This window comes from Belonocnema kinseyi, chromosome 8 (genome assembly GCF_010883055.1).
Source record: "Belonocnema kinseyi isolate 2016_QV_RU_SX_M_011 chromosome 8, B_treatae_v1, whole genome shotgun sequence".
Taxonomy (NCBI): domain Eukaryota; kingdom Metazoa; phylum Arthropoda; class Insecta; order Hymenoptera; family Cynipidae; genus Belonocnema; species Belonocnema kinseyi.
This window is the reverse complement of record NC_046664.1, coordinates 65,840,562-65,859,803: the sequence shown is the minus strand read 5'-3', so window position 1 is coordinate 65,859,803 and position 19,242 is coordinate 65,840,562. Positions and strand designations below refer to the sequence as shown.

The 19,242-nt window shown below is 21.4% G+C and overlaps 1 protein-coding gene across 2 annotated transcripts in view; it reads right to left on the bottom strand.

Moving 5' to 3' along the window:
* Positions 1–19,242, bottom strand: part of LOC117178058 (protein dopey-1 homolog) — a 178,781-nt gene that overhangs the window by 91,760 nt on the left and 67,779 nt on the right. For both annotated transcript variants that reach the window (XM_033369267.1, XM_033369268.1), the window contains exons 10-11: positions 12,866–13,176; positions 5,181–5,382 (exon numbers count right to left, since the gene is read on the bottom strand). In XM_033369267.1, the coding sequence (XP_033225158.1) occupies positions 5,181–5,382; positions 12,866–13,176 (513 nt within the window). The remainder of the gene's footprint in view (positions 1–5,180; positions 5,383–12,865; positions 13,177–19,242) is intronic.

The window sequence follows — 19,242 nt, the reverse complement described above, 5'->3', positions numbered from 1 at the left end:
TTAAGTTATGAATTTATTTATTTTTATTTTAAATAGATTAAACATCCTTAAAAAGCTTCAAAATTTGATTTACAAATCTTGAGAAATCTAAATTTTTTTTGATTTATTCAAATTTAAAACTATTTTTAAAGTTTTTTTTAGGACTTCTAAATATCTTTTGAAATATCTTACACATCTTATAAAATCCTGCAAATTTACAAAAAATTTCTTAAAATCTTCAAGGTAATTTTTTAATTATTTTGGAAATCTTTTAAAATGTTTTTTAATATTTTCTCAAAACAATTATCCAAAATGAACAATTATTTTCAATTGTTATTATTTTTTTAAATCTGCAAAAATCTACATTTTTTTAAAATTCAGCTGTTGCTATTTGCACCGAAATTTCGGTACAAATAGACGAAATTTGTCGGTATAAACTTAGTTTAAATTATTTGAAATTCTATCAAGTTTTAAATTAATTTTGAATCTTTTAAAAACTTCTAAATACCTCTTTAAATTACAAAAATTTTTCTACAAGTAATAAATGTTCAATTCTTATTTTAACACGAAAATACAACAATTTTACATACAAATTAAACATTTTTTAAAAAGAAAAGTCAAAATCGTAACGTTTAAAGTTTAAAAAGCTCTTCGAAATTTTAAAATATAAATTATTGGAAATAAAATATTGGAAAATAGTAAATAATTATTCTTTTTCCTAATTAAAAAATTGAAATTAAATGGATTGAAAATTCAATATTTTATACTAAAATATTATCTTAAATTTAATGAAAGCCTTCAATTACAAATATATTATTATGAAGTTGTTTTTATTTTTAAAATATTTGATAAAGTTTCAATCGTATTTTAACGTTAAAATCTGAACAATTTTTCTTTTGAATGACTTTCGTCTCCTTTTGATACTTAAAGTATGGATTCATTTAAAAAATAATTCATTTATATTTACAGTTGTAAAAATAAAAATGTTTTTTGTCAAAAAATTTTAATTCCAAATGCCTTAATTACAAAAAAAAATAAATTCAAATGATTATGATATATTTATATTTCTTTATAAATTAAATATTTCCCAGACATAAATAAAAAAAACATTTTTTTCTTCATAAAAATGGTATTCCGTTGAAATTTTGTCTTCTTTGGTGGAAGATTATTCTTGTTAACAACTAATTCACCTTTTTTATTGAAAATTAACGTATTTTATTCAAAATTAATCTTTTCTTGGTTCAAAATTAATTTTTTTGCTGGAAAATTAGTTTTTTAGTTATTGAAAATTAATTTTTACTGAAAATTGAACTATATCATGTTTGTTTCATCATTAATCTTCTTCAGTTAAAAATTCACCTTTTTGTTTGAAAATTTCTGTATTTTATTTCAACTTTATCTTCTGTGATAAATATTTTTTCAAACTAAAAAATTATCTAAAATTTTGTCGAAAAATTTGTTTAATAATCTTTCTGGTAAAAATTATACTTTGTTGGTTTAAAAATTTTAATTTATTTTTTTAAAAAAATATTTCTCTAACTGAAAATTAAACAACTCTGTTTTTTGTTAGAAAATTCATCTTTTTTTGTTGAAAATTCATCTATTTTAATGAAAAATTATCTTTTTGTTTGTAGAATCCTTTTTGGGTGAAAATCCCATTAAAAATTTTTATATTTAGTTGAAAATTCCTGTATTTTGTTAAAATTATTCTTTTTTTTTGACAGAAAAGAAATTTTTGTCGTTTGAATTTTTTTTCTGATATTGAAAATTTAATTGATTTGCTTAAAAACTTATGTTTCACTAAAAATTAAACTATTATGTTTTTTTGGTTTTAAATCAATCTTTTTTAGTTGCTTGAAAATTCACCTATTTAGTAGAAAATGCAATTGTTTTGTTGAAATTGTTTGAAAATTATTTTATTTTGGCTTAAAAAATTCAAATGCTTTGTAGAAATTTCGTTTTTAAACGAAAATTAATTTTTTTAAATAAAAATGTATCTATTGCATTTTTTCTGAAAATTTATTATCTTTAATTGAAAATTCAACTATTTGGTTGCAAATTTATGTTATTTGTTTGAAATTCTTCTTTTTCTCATGAAAATAAATTTTTTTAGTTGGAAATTCAACTATTTGTTTGAAAATTCAAATATTTGGTTGGAAATTGAACTATTTCGTTAAATATTGAACTACTCGTATTTTGTAGATGAATGGTGTTTTTATATTAAACATTAATTTTTTTCAATTAAAATTTAACTACTCCATTTTTAGTTAAAAATTGATCTTTTTCAGTTGAAAAATTAAATATTTTAGTGAAAATTTATGTCATTCGTTGTAAATTCTTTTTTGTTAGAAAATTAATCGTCTTGGTGTAAAATTTATTTTCTTTTGGTTGAAAATTTAATTATTTGGTCGAAAATTCAAATCTTTTGTTAAAACATCATATTTTGGATTAAAAATTAAAAAATTTCATAGGAATTTTTTTTCTTGATTAGCAAATGTTTTTTTTTTTTGTTTAAAATTAAACTATTTTGTTAAAAATTTATCTGTCTAGTTAAAAATGATAAAGTTTCGATTAAACATGAACTTTTTTGTTCAAAATTGAATTGTTTTGTAAAAAATTCATATTTTTAGCTAAAAACATTCAACAAATTTTGTAGAAAATTTAAATATTTAGTCGAAAATTTATGTATTTTATTGAAAATTTGTCTTTTTTTTGTAGAATATAAATTTGCTGAATAAAAGTGCAACTGCTTGGTTGAAAATTAATCTATTTCAGTTGAGGATTCAAGTATTTTGTTGAAAAATCGTTTTTGCTGGTTAAATTAACCTGTTTTCTTATTTTCATAAAAATAGAAATTACTTTGTTAAAAATTCACTTTTTTCTTTGAAGTTTCACAATTTTAGTAGAAAAATTCAAATATTTTGTTATAAATTCGCCTTTTTGGCTTGAAAATATCACAATTTTACTGAATTTTTTTTCATACTTGCTTCACAATTTTGTTGTTGTTAAAAATAAACTTTTTTGTTAAAAATGACCGTTTATATTGAAAATTAAACTATTTTGTAGAAAAATCGTAATTTAGTTTCAAAAAGTCGCAATTTCTATTAAAAATTACTTTTTTTTTCTTTCTTCACGTTACTTTTTTTAAACTGAAAATTGAACTATTTTGTTGAAAATTCAACTACTTTGAACAAAAATAAACCTGTTCTGTCGAAAATTCGGGTTTTCACTTTTTTAGTTGATGATTCATAATTTTAAAAGAAAATTCAAATGTTTTGTTATAAATTTGCCTTTTTGGCTTGAAAATACAACAATTTTATTGCAATTTTTTTCATACTTGTTTAACAACAATTTTTTTTTTTTGAAAATTAACTTTTTTGTTCAAAATGAACTTTTTTGTCGAAAATTAAACTGTTTTGTAGAACATTCGTTTTTTTTTAAATTAAAAATTAAACAAGTTTGTAGAAAATTCTGTTTTTTATTTAAAATTAATTCTCATAAATAAAAATTAAACTATTTTCTTGAAAGTTCAACTGATTTGTTAAAACTGATTTGATTATTTAAAAAAAATTCCTAGATTGAAAATTCTACTTTTTTGTAGAAAAGTCGTATTTTTGACTTCAAAAGTCAACAAACTATTTTCACAAATCGTTTTTTTCCATTGAAAATTAATTCTCGTAAATTAAAATTTAATTAAGCCATTTTTGATTCAAATTTATTTTTTTGAATTAAAATATTCAACTACTTAGTTAAAAAAATTTAGAACTGATAAAAAATATAAACTGAAAATAATTCTGTTAAAATCCGGAATAATAACACATCAACTTTTTAAACTATTTCGTTAAAAATTAATGTGATTTTTTGAAAATTTATCACAACTTTAAAGTATATTCATTTTTTTCGAAATTGCTCTTTTTAATTGAAATTTCAATTACTTAAGTAAAATATGAATTTGTTTAAAATTCATTTTTTTGGGGGTGGTTGAAAATTCAACAATTTGCAGAACTTATTTCTCTTTTTTGACTGAAACATCTTTATTTTTTAAAAATTCGTCACGTCTAGTTGAAAAATTTATCATTTTAGTTAAAAATTAATCTTTTCAGTTGAAAATTTAACTATTCTGTTGAAATTTTCTTTTAATTTTTGTACAGAAAATCTTAACTTTTCCATTTTTGTTAGAAAACTGATCTTCTGTGTTGAAAATTAATCCTTTTGGATAACAAATTTACTATTTGCTTGAAAATTAAAATGTTTTGTAGAAAACTCCTATTTTTGGTTGAAAATAAAATTTTTCGTTTGAAAATTAATCAGGTCTTGGTTGAGGATTCAACTTATTCGTTGAAAATCAACTATTTTGTAGAAAAAAATGTTTAATTAACAATAAATAATTTGGTAGAAAATTGAACTATTTGGAACAAAAATAAATCTGTTGTGTAGAAAATTCTGTTTTTTATTTAAAATTAACTCTCATAAATAAAAATTAAATTATTTTCTTGAAAATAGAACTGAGTCGGTTTTAAAAGGCAACAAGCAATTTTGTACAAATCATTTTTTTCATAAAAATTAATTCTCGTAAACTCAAATTTAATTACGCCATTTTTGGTTCAAAATATATCTTTTTAAATTAAAATATTCAACTATTAAATATAAATTTTTTTATAATTTCTTGAAAAGTTATCTCTTTGCTTGAAAGCTTAACTATTTTGTTCAAAAATGATCTTTTTTAATTAAAAATTCAACTACTTGGGCAAAAGATGAATTTTTTTATAATTCATATATTTGAGTTGAAAATTCAACTGTTTTACAGGAAAATCGTCTTTTGGCTTAAAAAGTCAACAATTTGAGGCATTTCTTTCTCTTTTTTGACTTAAGAATCTTTATTTCTTGAAAATTCGTCCGTTTAGTAAAAAATTGTAGTATTTCTGTAAAAAAATTATCTTTTTTGCTAGAAAATTAATCTTCTTTGTTAAAAATTTATCATTTTGGTTAAAAAAATAACTATTTTCCAGAAAATTAAACTGTTTTGTAGAAAACTCATCTTTTTGGTTAAAAATAAAATTATTTTTTTGAAAATTAATTACACTAACAATCTTTCCTTAGTTAAAATATCAATAATTACTTTTTTTTGTTTAGAATTTATTTTTCTTGTTTGACAAAATTTTGAGAAAATTGGAAAAATAAATAAAACAAAAAAAACTAACCAGCTTTAGAGCACTGATAACGCTTGCGAGGAACATGGGTTGTTGTGGAATCGGTGCGCCAGTGACATACTTCAAAGTATTTCCCGTAAGATTATGACCAGATCGAAATGGAGAATTAGGAGTCGATATAGCCCCTGATGTAATGTCGTCTCCTTTTTGAGCGCCGATTTGATGTTCGAGCATTATCAACGACAGAAGTAATCTGAAAAGATAATAAATTTCAAAATAAAAAAAAAATTTCACCTTGTCACAATTCATTTTATTTTTATTTATTTTTTTTTGTTATTAAAAATTAAACATTTATGTAGAAAATTCAACTATTTGGAACAAAAAGTAAATTTGCTGTGTAGAAAATTCTGTTTTTTATTTTAAAATATTTTTCATAAATAAAAACTAAACTATTTTCTTCAAAATTCAACTAATTTGTTGAAAATTAAAATTTTGGTAGAAAACTCCTATTCCTATTTTGAAAATTCTACTTTTTTGGAGAAAAGTCGTCTTTTTGGTTTCAAAAGGCAACAAACTATTTTGTACAAATCGTTTTTTTTGTCATTAAAAATTAATTCTTGTAAATTAAAATTTAATTACGCCATTTTTAATTCAAAATTTATCTTTTTGAATTAAAATATTCAACTATTTAGTTCAGGAATTTTAAAACGGATAAAAAATACAAACTAAAAATTAATCTTTTACCTCGGACTCGCAAAAAGTTTTTCCTGAAAATTATCCTTTTAGTTGTAAATTTTATTATTTGGTTCAAAATTTTCCTTTTTAATTAAAAATTCACATGTTTTAGTAGAGTTTTCATTTTTCTTGGACAAACATTCAACTGTTTGGTTACAAATTTAACAGTCTTGTTAAAAAGTCATAATTGTTGGTTAAAAATGCTACCATTCAGCAAAAAATTAACTTATTGTTATTATCATTTATTTATTATTAATGTTATAAATGAACTTATTCTTATTTTGCGGTTGAAAAGAAATCACAACTTTTTTGGATAAAAATGCAACTGCTTGTTTAGAACTTCAACAATTTTGTTGAAGTCATACTTTTTGGTTGAAAATTCTGCTGTTTTGCTGAACATTGAACTATTTCGTAGAAAATTTACTTTTTGTTTAAACTGAATATTTTGGCGCTGAAAAGACAACTGATATATTTTCTGAATGAAAATTCAACTCAAAAAATTTTTTTAAATTGAAAATTCATCTGAAGAGAATTTGGTAGACTTAGTTAAAATTTAACTGTTTAGTTAAAAATTCATCTATTTTGTTAAAAATTCGCCTTTTTTCGTAAAAAATAAATTCTTTTGGTTCAAAATTCATAATTTTATTTGAAAATTCAACAATTTTATTGAAAATTCAACTGATTGATTGAAAATTAACTTTTTTGTTAAAACTGTATATCACTGGGTTGAAAAATAAAAAGTTTGGCAGTAAACAAATATTTTTGCCTCGAAAATTCAACAATTTGGTAGGAAATTTAACTGTTTAGTTGAAAATTAATGTAACTTAAAATTGAACTATTTTATTAAAAATTCAACTGACTGAAAATTAACTTTTTTGATGAAACTTCATATTATTTTGTTGAAATTTGCCGTTTTTTGTAGAAAATAAATTTTTTGGTTCAAGATTCGTAATTTTAGGTAAAAATTCGTTCTTTTACCTGAAAATTTCACTATTTTATGAATAATTCAATTGTTTGATTGAAAATTGACTTTTTTATACAAATTCAAATTATCGGGTTAAAAATTACAAAGTTATGCCTAAAACACATATTGTCGGCTCGAAAACTAAACAATTTGGTGAAAAATTTAATTGTTTCGTCGAAAATACATCTATTTTATTGAAAATCAACCTTTTTTCATGAAAATAAATTTTTTTGGTTCAAGATTAATAATTTTAATTAAAAATTCGTTCTTTGAACTAAAAATTCAACTGATTGGTTTAAAATTAACTTTTTTGATAAAACTTTATATCGCCAGTTGGAAAAATAAAAAATTTGGCAGTAAACAAATGTTTTTGGCTCGAAAATTTAACAATTTGGTAAAAAATTTGATAGAAAATTAATTGACTGAAAATTAACTTTTTTTATGAAACTTCGTATTGTTTTGTTAAAATTTGCCGTTTTTTGTAGAAAATAAACTTGTTTGGTTCAAGATTCATAATTTTAGTTAAAAAATAGTTCTTTTACCTGAAAATTAAACTATTTTATTAAAAATTGATTGATTAAAAAAGAACTTTTTTTTATGAAACTTTATATGGTCGGCTTCATAAAATAAAAATTTTGGCAGTAAACAAATATTTTTGGCTCGAAAATTCAATAATTTGGTAGAAAATTTAACTGTTTAATTAAAAATTGATCTATTTGGTCGAAAATTCGCTTTTTTTGGTAGTAAATAAATTTTTTTGGTTCAAGATTAATAATTTTAGTTAAAAGTTCATTCTTTTTACTTTAAAGTTAACTATTTTATTAAAAGTTCAACTTATTAATTGAAAATTAACTTTTTTGATGAAACTTTATATTCTTTTGTTTAAAATTTGCCGTTTTTGGTAAAAAAATTAATTTTTTTGGTTCAAGATTCGTAATTTTAGGTAAAATTCGTTCTTTTAACTAAAAATTGAACTATTTGATTAAGAATTCAATTGTTTGATTGAAAATTAAATTTTTTCTTATAAGACTTTAAATTATCGGGTTAAAAATTAAAAAGTTATGCCTAAAATTTAATATTTTGGTGTTGAAAAGACAACTGACATATTTTCTGGATGAAAATTCAACTTTTTTCCCATTCTGAAGAGAAATTTCATCTTTCTTGGTTACAAAATAAAAACTATTTGGTAGAGAATTCAATTATTTTCTTAAAAATTCATCCTTTTTGGTCTGAAAAAATTCGTCTTTTTGGATGAAAAATTTAATTTTTTCCGTAAAATTTTTTCCGTTTTCTTTTTTTTATTAAAAATTCCGAGTTTGACCTTGAAAAGTCATCTGGAATCTTTTTTGGATGAAAATTCAACTGAAAAAAATTTTTTTAATAACAATTTTTAGAAACTTTATTCTTTATGGTCAAAAATTCGTCTTTTTTAGATTGAAAATTCATATTTTGATTGCAAAGTCAACCGAAATCTTTTTAAACAGAAAATTTAACTATTTTTTTTTAAATTTATCTTTTTGATTTAAATATCTATCTATTTTATGAGAAATTTCATTTTTGTTTCAAATAAAAATACAACTTTTTTGTTTAAAATTATTCTTCTTTGCTTGAGTATTACACAATTTTATTTAAAATATTTGTTTGAATCACTTTTTTAAGAAATTTTTTTTTTTTAAGATATATATTTTTAGTAGGAAATTTTGTTTTTTTAATATTGATAATTTTTAGTTGAACATTCCACTTTTTTCGTAAAAAAATTACTTTCTTGGTTTGAAATTTCATTTTCGTTAGGTAAAAATACATTAGTTTTATGTAAAATTAATTTTTTGCTAAAAAGTTATGTTTTTTGTTTTAAAATTTAATTCTTGTAGAGAAAATTCGTCTTTTTTCCTAAAAATTCAATAATACAGATAAATTTCTATATATTTCTTTAGTGAAAAACTTTTCTTCTTAAACATTCGTCTTTTTAATTTTAAAATTCTTTTCTTTTCTATAAATTTCATCTTTTTTAATTGAAATATAAACTATGATATTTTTGGTTGAAATTGGTCTTTTTAGGGTGAAAATTCAACTATTATGTTAAAAACTTGATTATTTTGTTGAAAATTGAAAAGTATTTGGTTAAAAAACCATTTTTTATGATAGAAAAGATATTTTTTGCATAAAATAAATTAATAAATATGAAAATGTTAAATTTGTATCTGAAATACTGTTTTATTTGTACTTTTTGTACAAATCTTATCTTATTTAACCTGGTTAAAAATCAATTTACTTCGGTTAAAAAATAACTTTTTTGTTGAAACTGAACTGTTTTATAGAAAATTGGTATTTTCGGCTCAAACATGGAATAATTTGGTAGAAAATTTAAGTATTTTGTTAAAAATTCGACGTTTTTGTAGAAAACTCTTGGTTGAAAGTTCAACTACTATCTTAAAACTGTTTTTTCCAAGATTCATAATTTTAGTAAAAAATTCGTTCTTTTAATAAAAAATTCAACCATTTTTATTAAAAATTCACCTGATTGAAAATTAACTTTTTTGATAAAACTTCATATGATCGGTTGGAAATTTGAACTTTTTTTGGTAGAAAATAAATTTTTTGGCACAAGATTCATAATTTTAGTTAAAAATTCATTCTTTTAATTGAAACTTCAAATATTTTATTGAAAATTCAACTTTTTGGTTGAAAATGATTTTTTTTGGAAGAAAATCAATTTTTTGGCTAAAACTGAAACTTTTTTCTTGAAAATTAATCTGGTTTCGCTCAGAATTCAAGAATTTTGTTGAAAATAAATTTTTATTAGTTGAAACAATTGGATTTTATTTTAAATTCCTTTTTTGCATAAATTTCAACTATTAAATTGTTTGTATGAAAATTCAAATCCTTGGTTGAAAGTTCAACGACTATTTAAAAAAATTTTTTTTTTGCTTTAAGATTCATAAATTCGTTCTTTTAACGGAAAATTCAATTGATTGATTGAAAATAAACTTTTTTGATGAAACTTCATATTGCCGGGTTAAAAATAAAAAAATTTTGTAGACAAAACTTATTTTCCGCTCGACAATTCAAAAATTTGGAACAAAATGTAACTGTTTTGTTGAAAATTCTCCTTTTTTGGTAGAAAATCAATTATTTTGGTTCGAGATTCTTACTTTTAGTTAAAAATTCGTTATTTTAACTGAAAATTCGACTATTTCATTGAAAATTTCACTGATAGGTTGAAAAATAACTTTTTTTATGAAACTTTTATATTGAAAGTTGAAATACTTCCTGGAAAATGTAATTTTTTTTTTCATTCAAAATTCATAATAATAGTTGAAAAATCATTTTTTCGCTTTGTTTTTTTCGTTAAAAATTCGTTCTTTTCAATGAAAATTAATTTTTTTTTAGTAAAAATTTCACTTATTCATTAAAAATTAATTTTTTGCCGAATCTTGACAATCTCAAATTTAAATTTTATCTGTTTTATAGAAAATTCGTAGTTTTGGCTCGAAAATCGAATAATTTGGTAGAAAATTTAACTAATAACCTGAAAATTTACATATTTTGTTTAAAATTCACCTTTTTTAGAAGAAAAAAAAGACCCCTTGGATGAAAGTTCAACCATTATCTTACAAGTTAATATTTTTTGGTTCAAGATTCAAAATTTTAGATAAAAATTCGTTCTTTTAACTGAAAATTCAACCATTTTATTGAAAATTTCACTGATTGGTTGAGAAATAACTTTTTTTTATGAAACTGAACTGTTTTATAGAAAATTCGTATTTTTGGCTCAAAAAATGAATAATTTGGTAGAAAAATTAAATAATTGGCTGAAAATTTAAGTATTTTGTTAAAAATTCGACGTTCTTGTAGAAAATTGTTCAATTTTCAACAAAAAAGATTAATGTTCATCAAAAAATTTTATAGTTAATATTTCCACTACAAAAATTTAATAAAAAAAATAAAAAACAGTTAAATTTGACCAAACAGTATATATTTTCAACATGACTAGATTTTGAAAAAAAGTTGATTTTCTACCAAAAAAAAAACGAATTTAAAAAAAAAAACATACTTTTTAACCAAATCTTGAATTTTTAACCAAAAATGGAGAAGAGAAATTTTCATTGAAAATGAATTTTCGATAAAAACAAAAACGAATTTTTTACAAAACCGTTTAATTTTATAACAATTTGTTGAATTTTCAAGCCAAAAGGCTAATTTTAAAAACAATAACATGAAATAACAACAATAAAGTCAATTTACAATTAATCAGTTGACTTTTTTTAACAAAATATTTGAATTTGTAGTTTTAAAAAATTTGTTTACAAAAAAATGAATCTTTAATTTAGTTTTTTAACCAAAAAAAAACTTTCAACTGGAATTATGAATCTTCAACGAAAAAAAATGGAATTAAAAAAAAATCGTTCTACTTTCAACCAAGGAGTGGAATTTTTAATGAATAATTTTTTTGGTTCAAAATTCTACTTTTTTGTTACAAATTCTACTATTTACTTATAGATTTAACTATTTTATTGAAAATTAAAGTCTTTTGTTAAAAAGTAATCGTTTTGGGACAAAAAATTATATTTTTTGGCAGAAAATTCCTTTTTTTTTAATTGAAAATTTATATTTTTTGGTTGAACATTCATCTTCTTTTGATTGAAAATTAATTATTTTTCTTTGAAAAGTCTATTCTTGTATTTTTGTTTAATAAATAATCTCTTTTACTTAAAAAACATACTTTTTGTGAAAATTCAACGATTTTTATGAAAAAGTCTTCGTTTTTGATCGAAAATTTACTTTTGTAGAAAATTCATATTTTTTTGTTGAAAATTTATCTTTTAGTAGAAAAATCTTTTTTTTCAGTTGTTGAAAATTCACCTTTTATATTTAAAACTTAATAATTTTTATTAAGAAGTGTACTATTATATTCTTGGTGTTTAGTTCAAAATTCTACAAAATTGTTTGAAAGGTTATTTAGTTTAATGAAAATTGAACTAGGTTCTTAAAAAGTCACCTTTTTTTTGTTTAAAATTAACCTCTTGGTTCAAAAAATCTACTTCGATTAATGGCTAGTTCTTTTTATGAAATACAAAAGTATTATATTTCTTTTTCAGAATTAATATGAATTCAACTATTTTGTTAAAAAGTTATATTTTTTTGTCGAATATTAATACTTTTTGGATTGAAAATTCTCTTTTACTTTAAAAATACTCTTTTTGAGTTAAAAATTAAACTATTTGCTAAAAAAAGATCAACTTTTGGCTAAAAATTAATCTCTTGGTTAAAACTTCGACTATTTGGTTGAAAATTTAACTGTTTTGTTTAAAAGTCATCTTCTTTGGTTAAAAATGGATCCTTTTTTAATTAAAACCTAATTATTTTTATTTGAAAAAAAATTCTATTTTTATTTTATAATTAATCTAAATTCAACTATTTTCTTAAAAAGTAATCTTTTTTATCAGAATTTCAACTGATTTATTAAACCTTTTGGTAGAAAATAATTTTTTTTGCTAGAAATACTATTGTTTGATTGAAAATTTATGTTTCTTGGAACAACTACTTTCTAGAATGTTAATTTTTTTGATTGAAGATTAATAATTTTAGTAGAAAATTCGTTTGTTTTTCTTTCTGTGAAAAATTCAATAATTTCGTACAAAATTAAACTGTCCGTAGAAAAAATTCTTTTAAAATTAATTCTCCTGATTGCAAATTTAACCACTCCTATTTGGTTTAAAACTGGTCATTTTTAATTTAAAAATTCATCTATGAGATTTAAAAGTTTTTTTAATAACGAAGAAAAATATAAGATAAACATTATTTAATAAAAAATAATTATTCTGATAAAAAATGTATGTACTTTGTTGAGAATTTATCTTTTTTGGTGAGAAAAATTAAACTTCTCTATTGAAAGTTCAACAACTTGGGAGAAAAATATTTATTGAGCAAAACTAAAGAAAGAGTGATCAATTTCGGAAAATTTAGAGAAAAAAGTGTCTTTCGTGTCATTTTTTTCAAAATATTATCAAAATAGTGTCATCGGTGAAAAACTTACCGCAGTAACTGCATCTGGAAGGCTTCAGTGTGATCGCTGGCCCGGCATTTACATTTATTTACATCATTTTCAACTTGAGGATCATTGAAGGCTACAATTTCTTCCGTAAACGTGAAAGCGTCTTCGTTATCGTTCTGCGCGTTCTTCATATTCAAAACGCTCGAGGCTAGACAGTGAAGCGCCACTTTCTGCACTTTGCATTTTGTCAAAAGATCGATGATGTAGCAACTAAATCCTTTTCCTGATTCGCGAGCTATTGGAATCAGTTCTGAGAAAATCAGGGTCAAAAGTTCCACGCTTGCTAGTTGAACCTGTTAAAAAAAAGGTTTGCTGCCTTTAAATTTGAAAGTTTAAATTCGAACGAGATTTAATTAAATGTTTTAGTTTGGATAATTTGTTCATTTTTAAATTGTAAGAAATCAAAAGTGTTCAGGTGTAATCAGAGTGTCCATCAGACTTTTTAAAAATTGTTTATTTCCATATCCTAACCCAGAATTATTAGTCTTTTATAAAATTCCTGGTAGCATGTCAAAATTGTTCTTATTTTGGAAAATTTCTTGTTCCAGATCTGCACTATAATTTCTTCTTATAATTTCTTTAAAAAAATTCTGTGATCCAATTCTGAATTATATAAAAATTGCTTCAATCAATTTTATAGTCCAACTCAAAATTGTCATTTCGCTCGAAAAATACGTGAATTTTGAATAAAAAAGTGAATGTTCAACAGAAATTTACCTTTACAACAAAAAGAGTTGAATCTACAACCAAGAAAGATTTTTTAGTCAAGAAAGAAAAAAAAATTAACGAAAATGTGGGATTTGAAAGTCAAAAAAAAGCTCATTTTTAACTAAGCCGTTTAATTTTCAATCAAGTAGTTTATCTATAAACTATAAAATATTAATTTTCAAAAAAAGTTAACTTTCAGGACAAAATCTTAATTTGCAATATTTTCTGCTAAAAAAAGGACGAATTATTAACCAATTAATTCAATTTTTAACAAATAAAGATGAGTATTCAACATAGAAGATTTATTTTGTACGAAAAAAGACGAATTTTCAACCAAGTAATTGAATTTTCAACAAAAAGGATAAGTTTTCAACCAAATACTAAAATTTTTAACATACATTATTCATTTTCTACAAAAAACTTCGAATTTTTAACCAATTAATTAAATTTTCAACAAAAAATATGAACTTTTAACATGGAAGATTCATTTTATAAAAAACAAACACAAATTCTCAAACAAATAATTGAATTAAAAAAAAAAGAAGATTTTTCAACCATATAGTTGAACTTTCAACAACAAAAATGTTTTAACATAAAATATTCATTTTCAACAAAAAAAAAAACGAATTTTGAACCAGTTAATTCAATTTTTAATAAAGAAGACGAAGTTTCGACCAAATAATTGAATTTCCACACAAAAAAAAGATTAATTTTCAACATATAGAAGATTCATTTGCAAACAAAAAAAAAGAGTTTTTAATAAGTTAATTGAGTTTCTTTTAAATAAACGAAGGATTTTTCAACCAAAAAATTGAATATTAAAAAAAAGATGATTTTTCAACCAAACTGTTTAACTTTTAACAAACAAAAAAAAAAGAAATAATATGGAATATTCATTTTCAACAAAAAGATGAATTTTTAACCAATTGTTTGAATTTTCAACAAAAAAGATGCATTGTCAAAGTAGAAAATTCGTTTTCTATCATAAAAGATGAATTCTCAACAATATATCATTTATATTTTAAGAAAAAAGATGATTTTTCAACCAAAAAGTTTAATTTTCAACAAAAAAGATCATTTTGAAAACAAACAGTTGTATTTTGAACAAAATAGATGAATTTTCAACCTATTAAATGAATTTTCAACAAAGAAGATTAATTTTCAACAAAATGGTTTAATTATAACAAAAAAGATGACTTTTTAACATACAATATTAATTTTCTACCAAAAAAGACAAATTTTAAACAAATAATAAATTAGTTCTCCGCATAGAAGATTCATTTTCTAAAAAACAATACGAATTCTCAACCAAACAATTGAATTATAAACAAAAAAAAGACTTTCTACCACAAAAATACAAATTTGCAAGAAAAAAAAATTATTTTTCAACATAGAGGATTCATTTTCTACCAGAAATGTCGAATTTTCAAACAATTGAATTTTCATGAAAAAAGATGAATTTTCAAAATACAAGATCCATGTTCTAACAAATAAGACGAGTTTTCAACTAATTAACCGATTTTTTAAGATAAAAGATAATTAATTTAATTTTTAACATATAGAAGATTCATTTTCAAACAAAAAAGACGAATTTTGCATCAGTTAATTGCATTTTTAACAAAATAGACGAATTTTTAACCAAAGAAATTGAATTTTCAACAACAACAAAAAAACATTAATTTTCAATATAGAAGATTCATTTTCTACAAAAAAAATCATTTTTAACCAATTAGTTATATTTTATCAAAAAAAGATTCAGTGTTAACATATAGAAGATTTATTTTCTGCTAAAAAAAGAAAAATTATTAACCAGTTTATTCCATTTTTAGAAAAAAGATGAGTTTTCAATATAGAAGATTTATTTTTTTTACAAAGAAAGACGAATTTTCAACCAAGTAATTGAATTTTCAACAACAAGGATGAGTTTTCAAACAAATAGTTGAATTTTCCAGAAAACTGTCGAATTCTCAAGTAAAGCCAATTATTTTTTTAATAAAAAATTTACAATTCTAACAAACAAAAAAATTTCTACCGAAGGAGGTCAACTTCGAAACCAAAAAGACAAAGGATTTTCCAATAAAAAATTTCAAAATTTGAAATTTTTCAAACCAAAATAATTTAAATTTCTAGCAAGATCAATTAAAAACAAAAATAATTTTCTATAAACGAGTTGAATTTTTAACCAAGAAAGATTTTTCAGTCCAAACAGGAAAAAATCAATCAAATTCTTGAGTTTTCAAACCGGGAAAAAATTTGTCTATAAAATAGTTGGATTTTTAACGCAAAAATATGAATTTTCCACAAAAAAGTTCATTATAAAAACAAGCTGTTGATTCCTCAAGGAAAACGGTTTACTTTTCAACCGAAAAGTAACATTTTAAACGAAAATATATAACATTTCTAGCAAAATAGATAAATTTTTAAACAAAAAACGAATTTTCAACAAAAAGAGTTGAATTTTTAAACAAGAAAGATTTTTCACTTAAAAGAGAAAAAAATACCAAATGCTAGAATTTTCAAGCTACAAAGAAAAATGTTTTGTATAAATGTTGAATTTTAAACTCAAAAATTTGAATTTTCAATTTAAAAAACTATCTTTCAACAAAACAGTAGAATATTAAACCAAAATAGATAATATTCCTAACAAAAGAAATTAATTTTTAGAAAAAAAAAACAAACGAATTTTCAACAAAAAGACTTGAATTTTTAACCTAGATGTTTCAGTCAAAAAAGAAAAGAAAATTAATCAAATTCTTAAACTTTCAAGACAAGACAAATTTTCGACAAAAAATTGAATGCTTAACTCAAAAAAAATTAATTTTTAACAAAAAAGTTGATTTTCAAACAAATCGCTAAATCTTTAATCAAAACAGATCGATTTACAAGGAAAAAATAGCATTTTGAACCGAAAATAGATAAAACTACTAGCAAAAGAATTGAATTTAAAAAAAAAACGAATATTCAACAAAAAGATTTGAATTTTCAACCAAGAAAGATTTTTCAGTCAAAAGATTAAAAAAAATCCACTAAATTCTAGAATTTTTAAGCGAAAAAGAAAAATGTTCTATACAATAGTTGAATTTTCAACCAAATATTTCAATTTTTTACGAAATAGTAAAATTTTCTACTTCAAAAAGTAAATTAAAAAAATAAATAAATAAAATAATTTTCAAGCAAATAGTTGAATCCAACCAAAACAGAATTTCAATCCAAATTTTAATCCAAAAATATGCACTTTCAACCGAATACTTAAATTTTCTATCAAACTGTTAAAATTTCAAGCTAAAAAGATGAAATTTATAAAAAATATTTGAATTTTCAGCCCGAAAAAATTAATTTTAAAACAAAAAAAAGTTCATTTTTAACGACGTTCAGGATCTAAATTAGAATTTTTTTCTCAAACAAATTTGTGCTTCTATTTAGAATTACATATAATTGCTTCGAAAAATTTCCTGTTCCAAATTAAAATTCACTTTTAAAATTAAGAATTATAGATATTTTTTCTAAAATTCCCTGTTACAAATCATACTTACAGTTTTTATATTTTTTATTTTTAAACAAAAATCTTTCTCGCTTTTGTTTAAAAATATTAATTTAACCAAACAGATCAATTTTCAACTCAAATTATGAATATTTAACTGAAATACTTGAATTTTTAATGAAGAAGATTAATTTTTAAACAATACGATTAATTTTTTAAACAAAAAGAATAATTTTCTGCCAAGAAATATATGAATTTTAACGAAATAGTTGAATTTTCAATCAAAGGAGACAATTTTTCAACCAAATAGTTGAATTTTGAACTAGAAAAAAATCAATTTTTCAAAGGAAATGAAATAGTTACATTTTTTAGTAAAAAAAATTAATTTTCGTCTCAACTGATGAATTTTAAACTAAAATCATGAATCCTCAACTAAAATAATATTTTCAGTTTAAGAAAAAAATTATTCCCATCCAAAAAAAACACCACTTTTTTAATAAAATAGCTCAGTTTTCCACAAAAGTAATAAATTTTTAATTAAAGTGATGAATCTTGAATTAAAAAATTAATATTCAACAAAAAAGTTTATTTTTTAACTAAGGGAAATTATTTCTAACCTGAAAGATGCATCTTCAACTAAAATGATAAATATTTAACTGGAATACTTCAATTATAAAAAAATCATTTTCTACCAAAAAAGTCGATTTTCTACGGAAAAAAGTCGATTTTTTATTTAAAAAATACGTGAATATTCAATTTAAAACGACAAATTTAAATCCAAATTGTTCAAATTTTCGGATGAAAAAAATTAACTGTCAACCAAACTTGTCAATTTTTAACTAAAATTATGAATCTTCAACTGGAATAGTTGAATTTTATATCTACAAAAAATATCAATCTTCAACCAAACAGTTGAATTTCCCGTTAAAAATTTAATTCTTAACTAAAAAGATCAGATTTTCAGAAAAATATTTAAATTTTCAGTAAAAAATTACTTGTCAGCCTAAGAAAAAACAAGTTTTCAATAAAATAGATTATTCATCAATAAAATACATTTTTAATAAAAATGATTTTCTATGAAAAAAATCGATTTTTTTACCAAAATACGTGAATTTTCAACGAAATAAATTAATTTTTAATTAAAAAAGACAAATTTACATTCAAATTGGAAAATTTTGAACTCGAAAAGGTTAATTTTCTAACCAAAATGAAACGGTTAAATTTTCAAACAATTAGTTGAAATTTCATCCAAAAAAGATAAAATTTTCACCAAAAATAGAACAGCTCAATTTTCCGTTAAAAATCTGTTAGTTACCAACAATAAAAACACGGATTTTCAGAAAATAGTTAAATTTTTAATAAAATTTGTTATCCTTCCAAAGAAAACCCAAGTTTTCAATCAAGCGGCTCATTTTTCAACCAAATAAATAAATTTTTAATCAAAATGATAAATCTTTAATAAAAAATTAATTTTCAACAAAAGAGTTTATTTTTTAACCAAATAAATTTATTTGTAGTCTAAAAGATGAATTTTAAACTAGCATGATTAATGTTTATTGGATTTTCAAATAAAAGAAAAAAAATTCTAAAAAAAAAGTTCAACCTTTAAAGAAAAAAAGCTTTTTCTGCCAAAAAATTGGATTTTTTGACAAAATACCCAAATTTTCAAAGAAATAAATTTTTTATTTAAGAAGACAAATTTTCATTCAAATTATTAAATTCTGAACTAGAAAATGTCAATTTTTCACCTAAAATGAAACGGTTAAATTTACAGTTGAAAAATTAACTTTCTACCATCAATTTTCAAACAAATAGTTGAATTTTCATCCAGAAAAGTTAAAATTTCAACTACAAATGAGCTATTCTAAAAATAGAATAGCTCAAGTTTCCGTTAAAAATCTAATAGTTAAAAAAAACGGATTTTCAGAAAATAGTAAAATTTTCGGTGAACTTTTTTTTTCATCCAAAGAAAAACCAAGTTTTAAACCAAATAGCTCATTTTTCAACAAAATAAATAAATTTTAAATTAAAATGATAAATCAACCTTTAAAGAATTTTATGCCTACAAAAAGATAAATTTTAACATGAATGAAAAGAACAGTTTAATTTTTAAATGAAAAATATTAATTTGAACCAAAAGTTTAATAGTTGAATTTTCCCTCAAAAATCT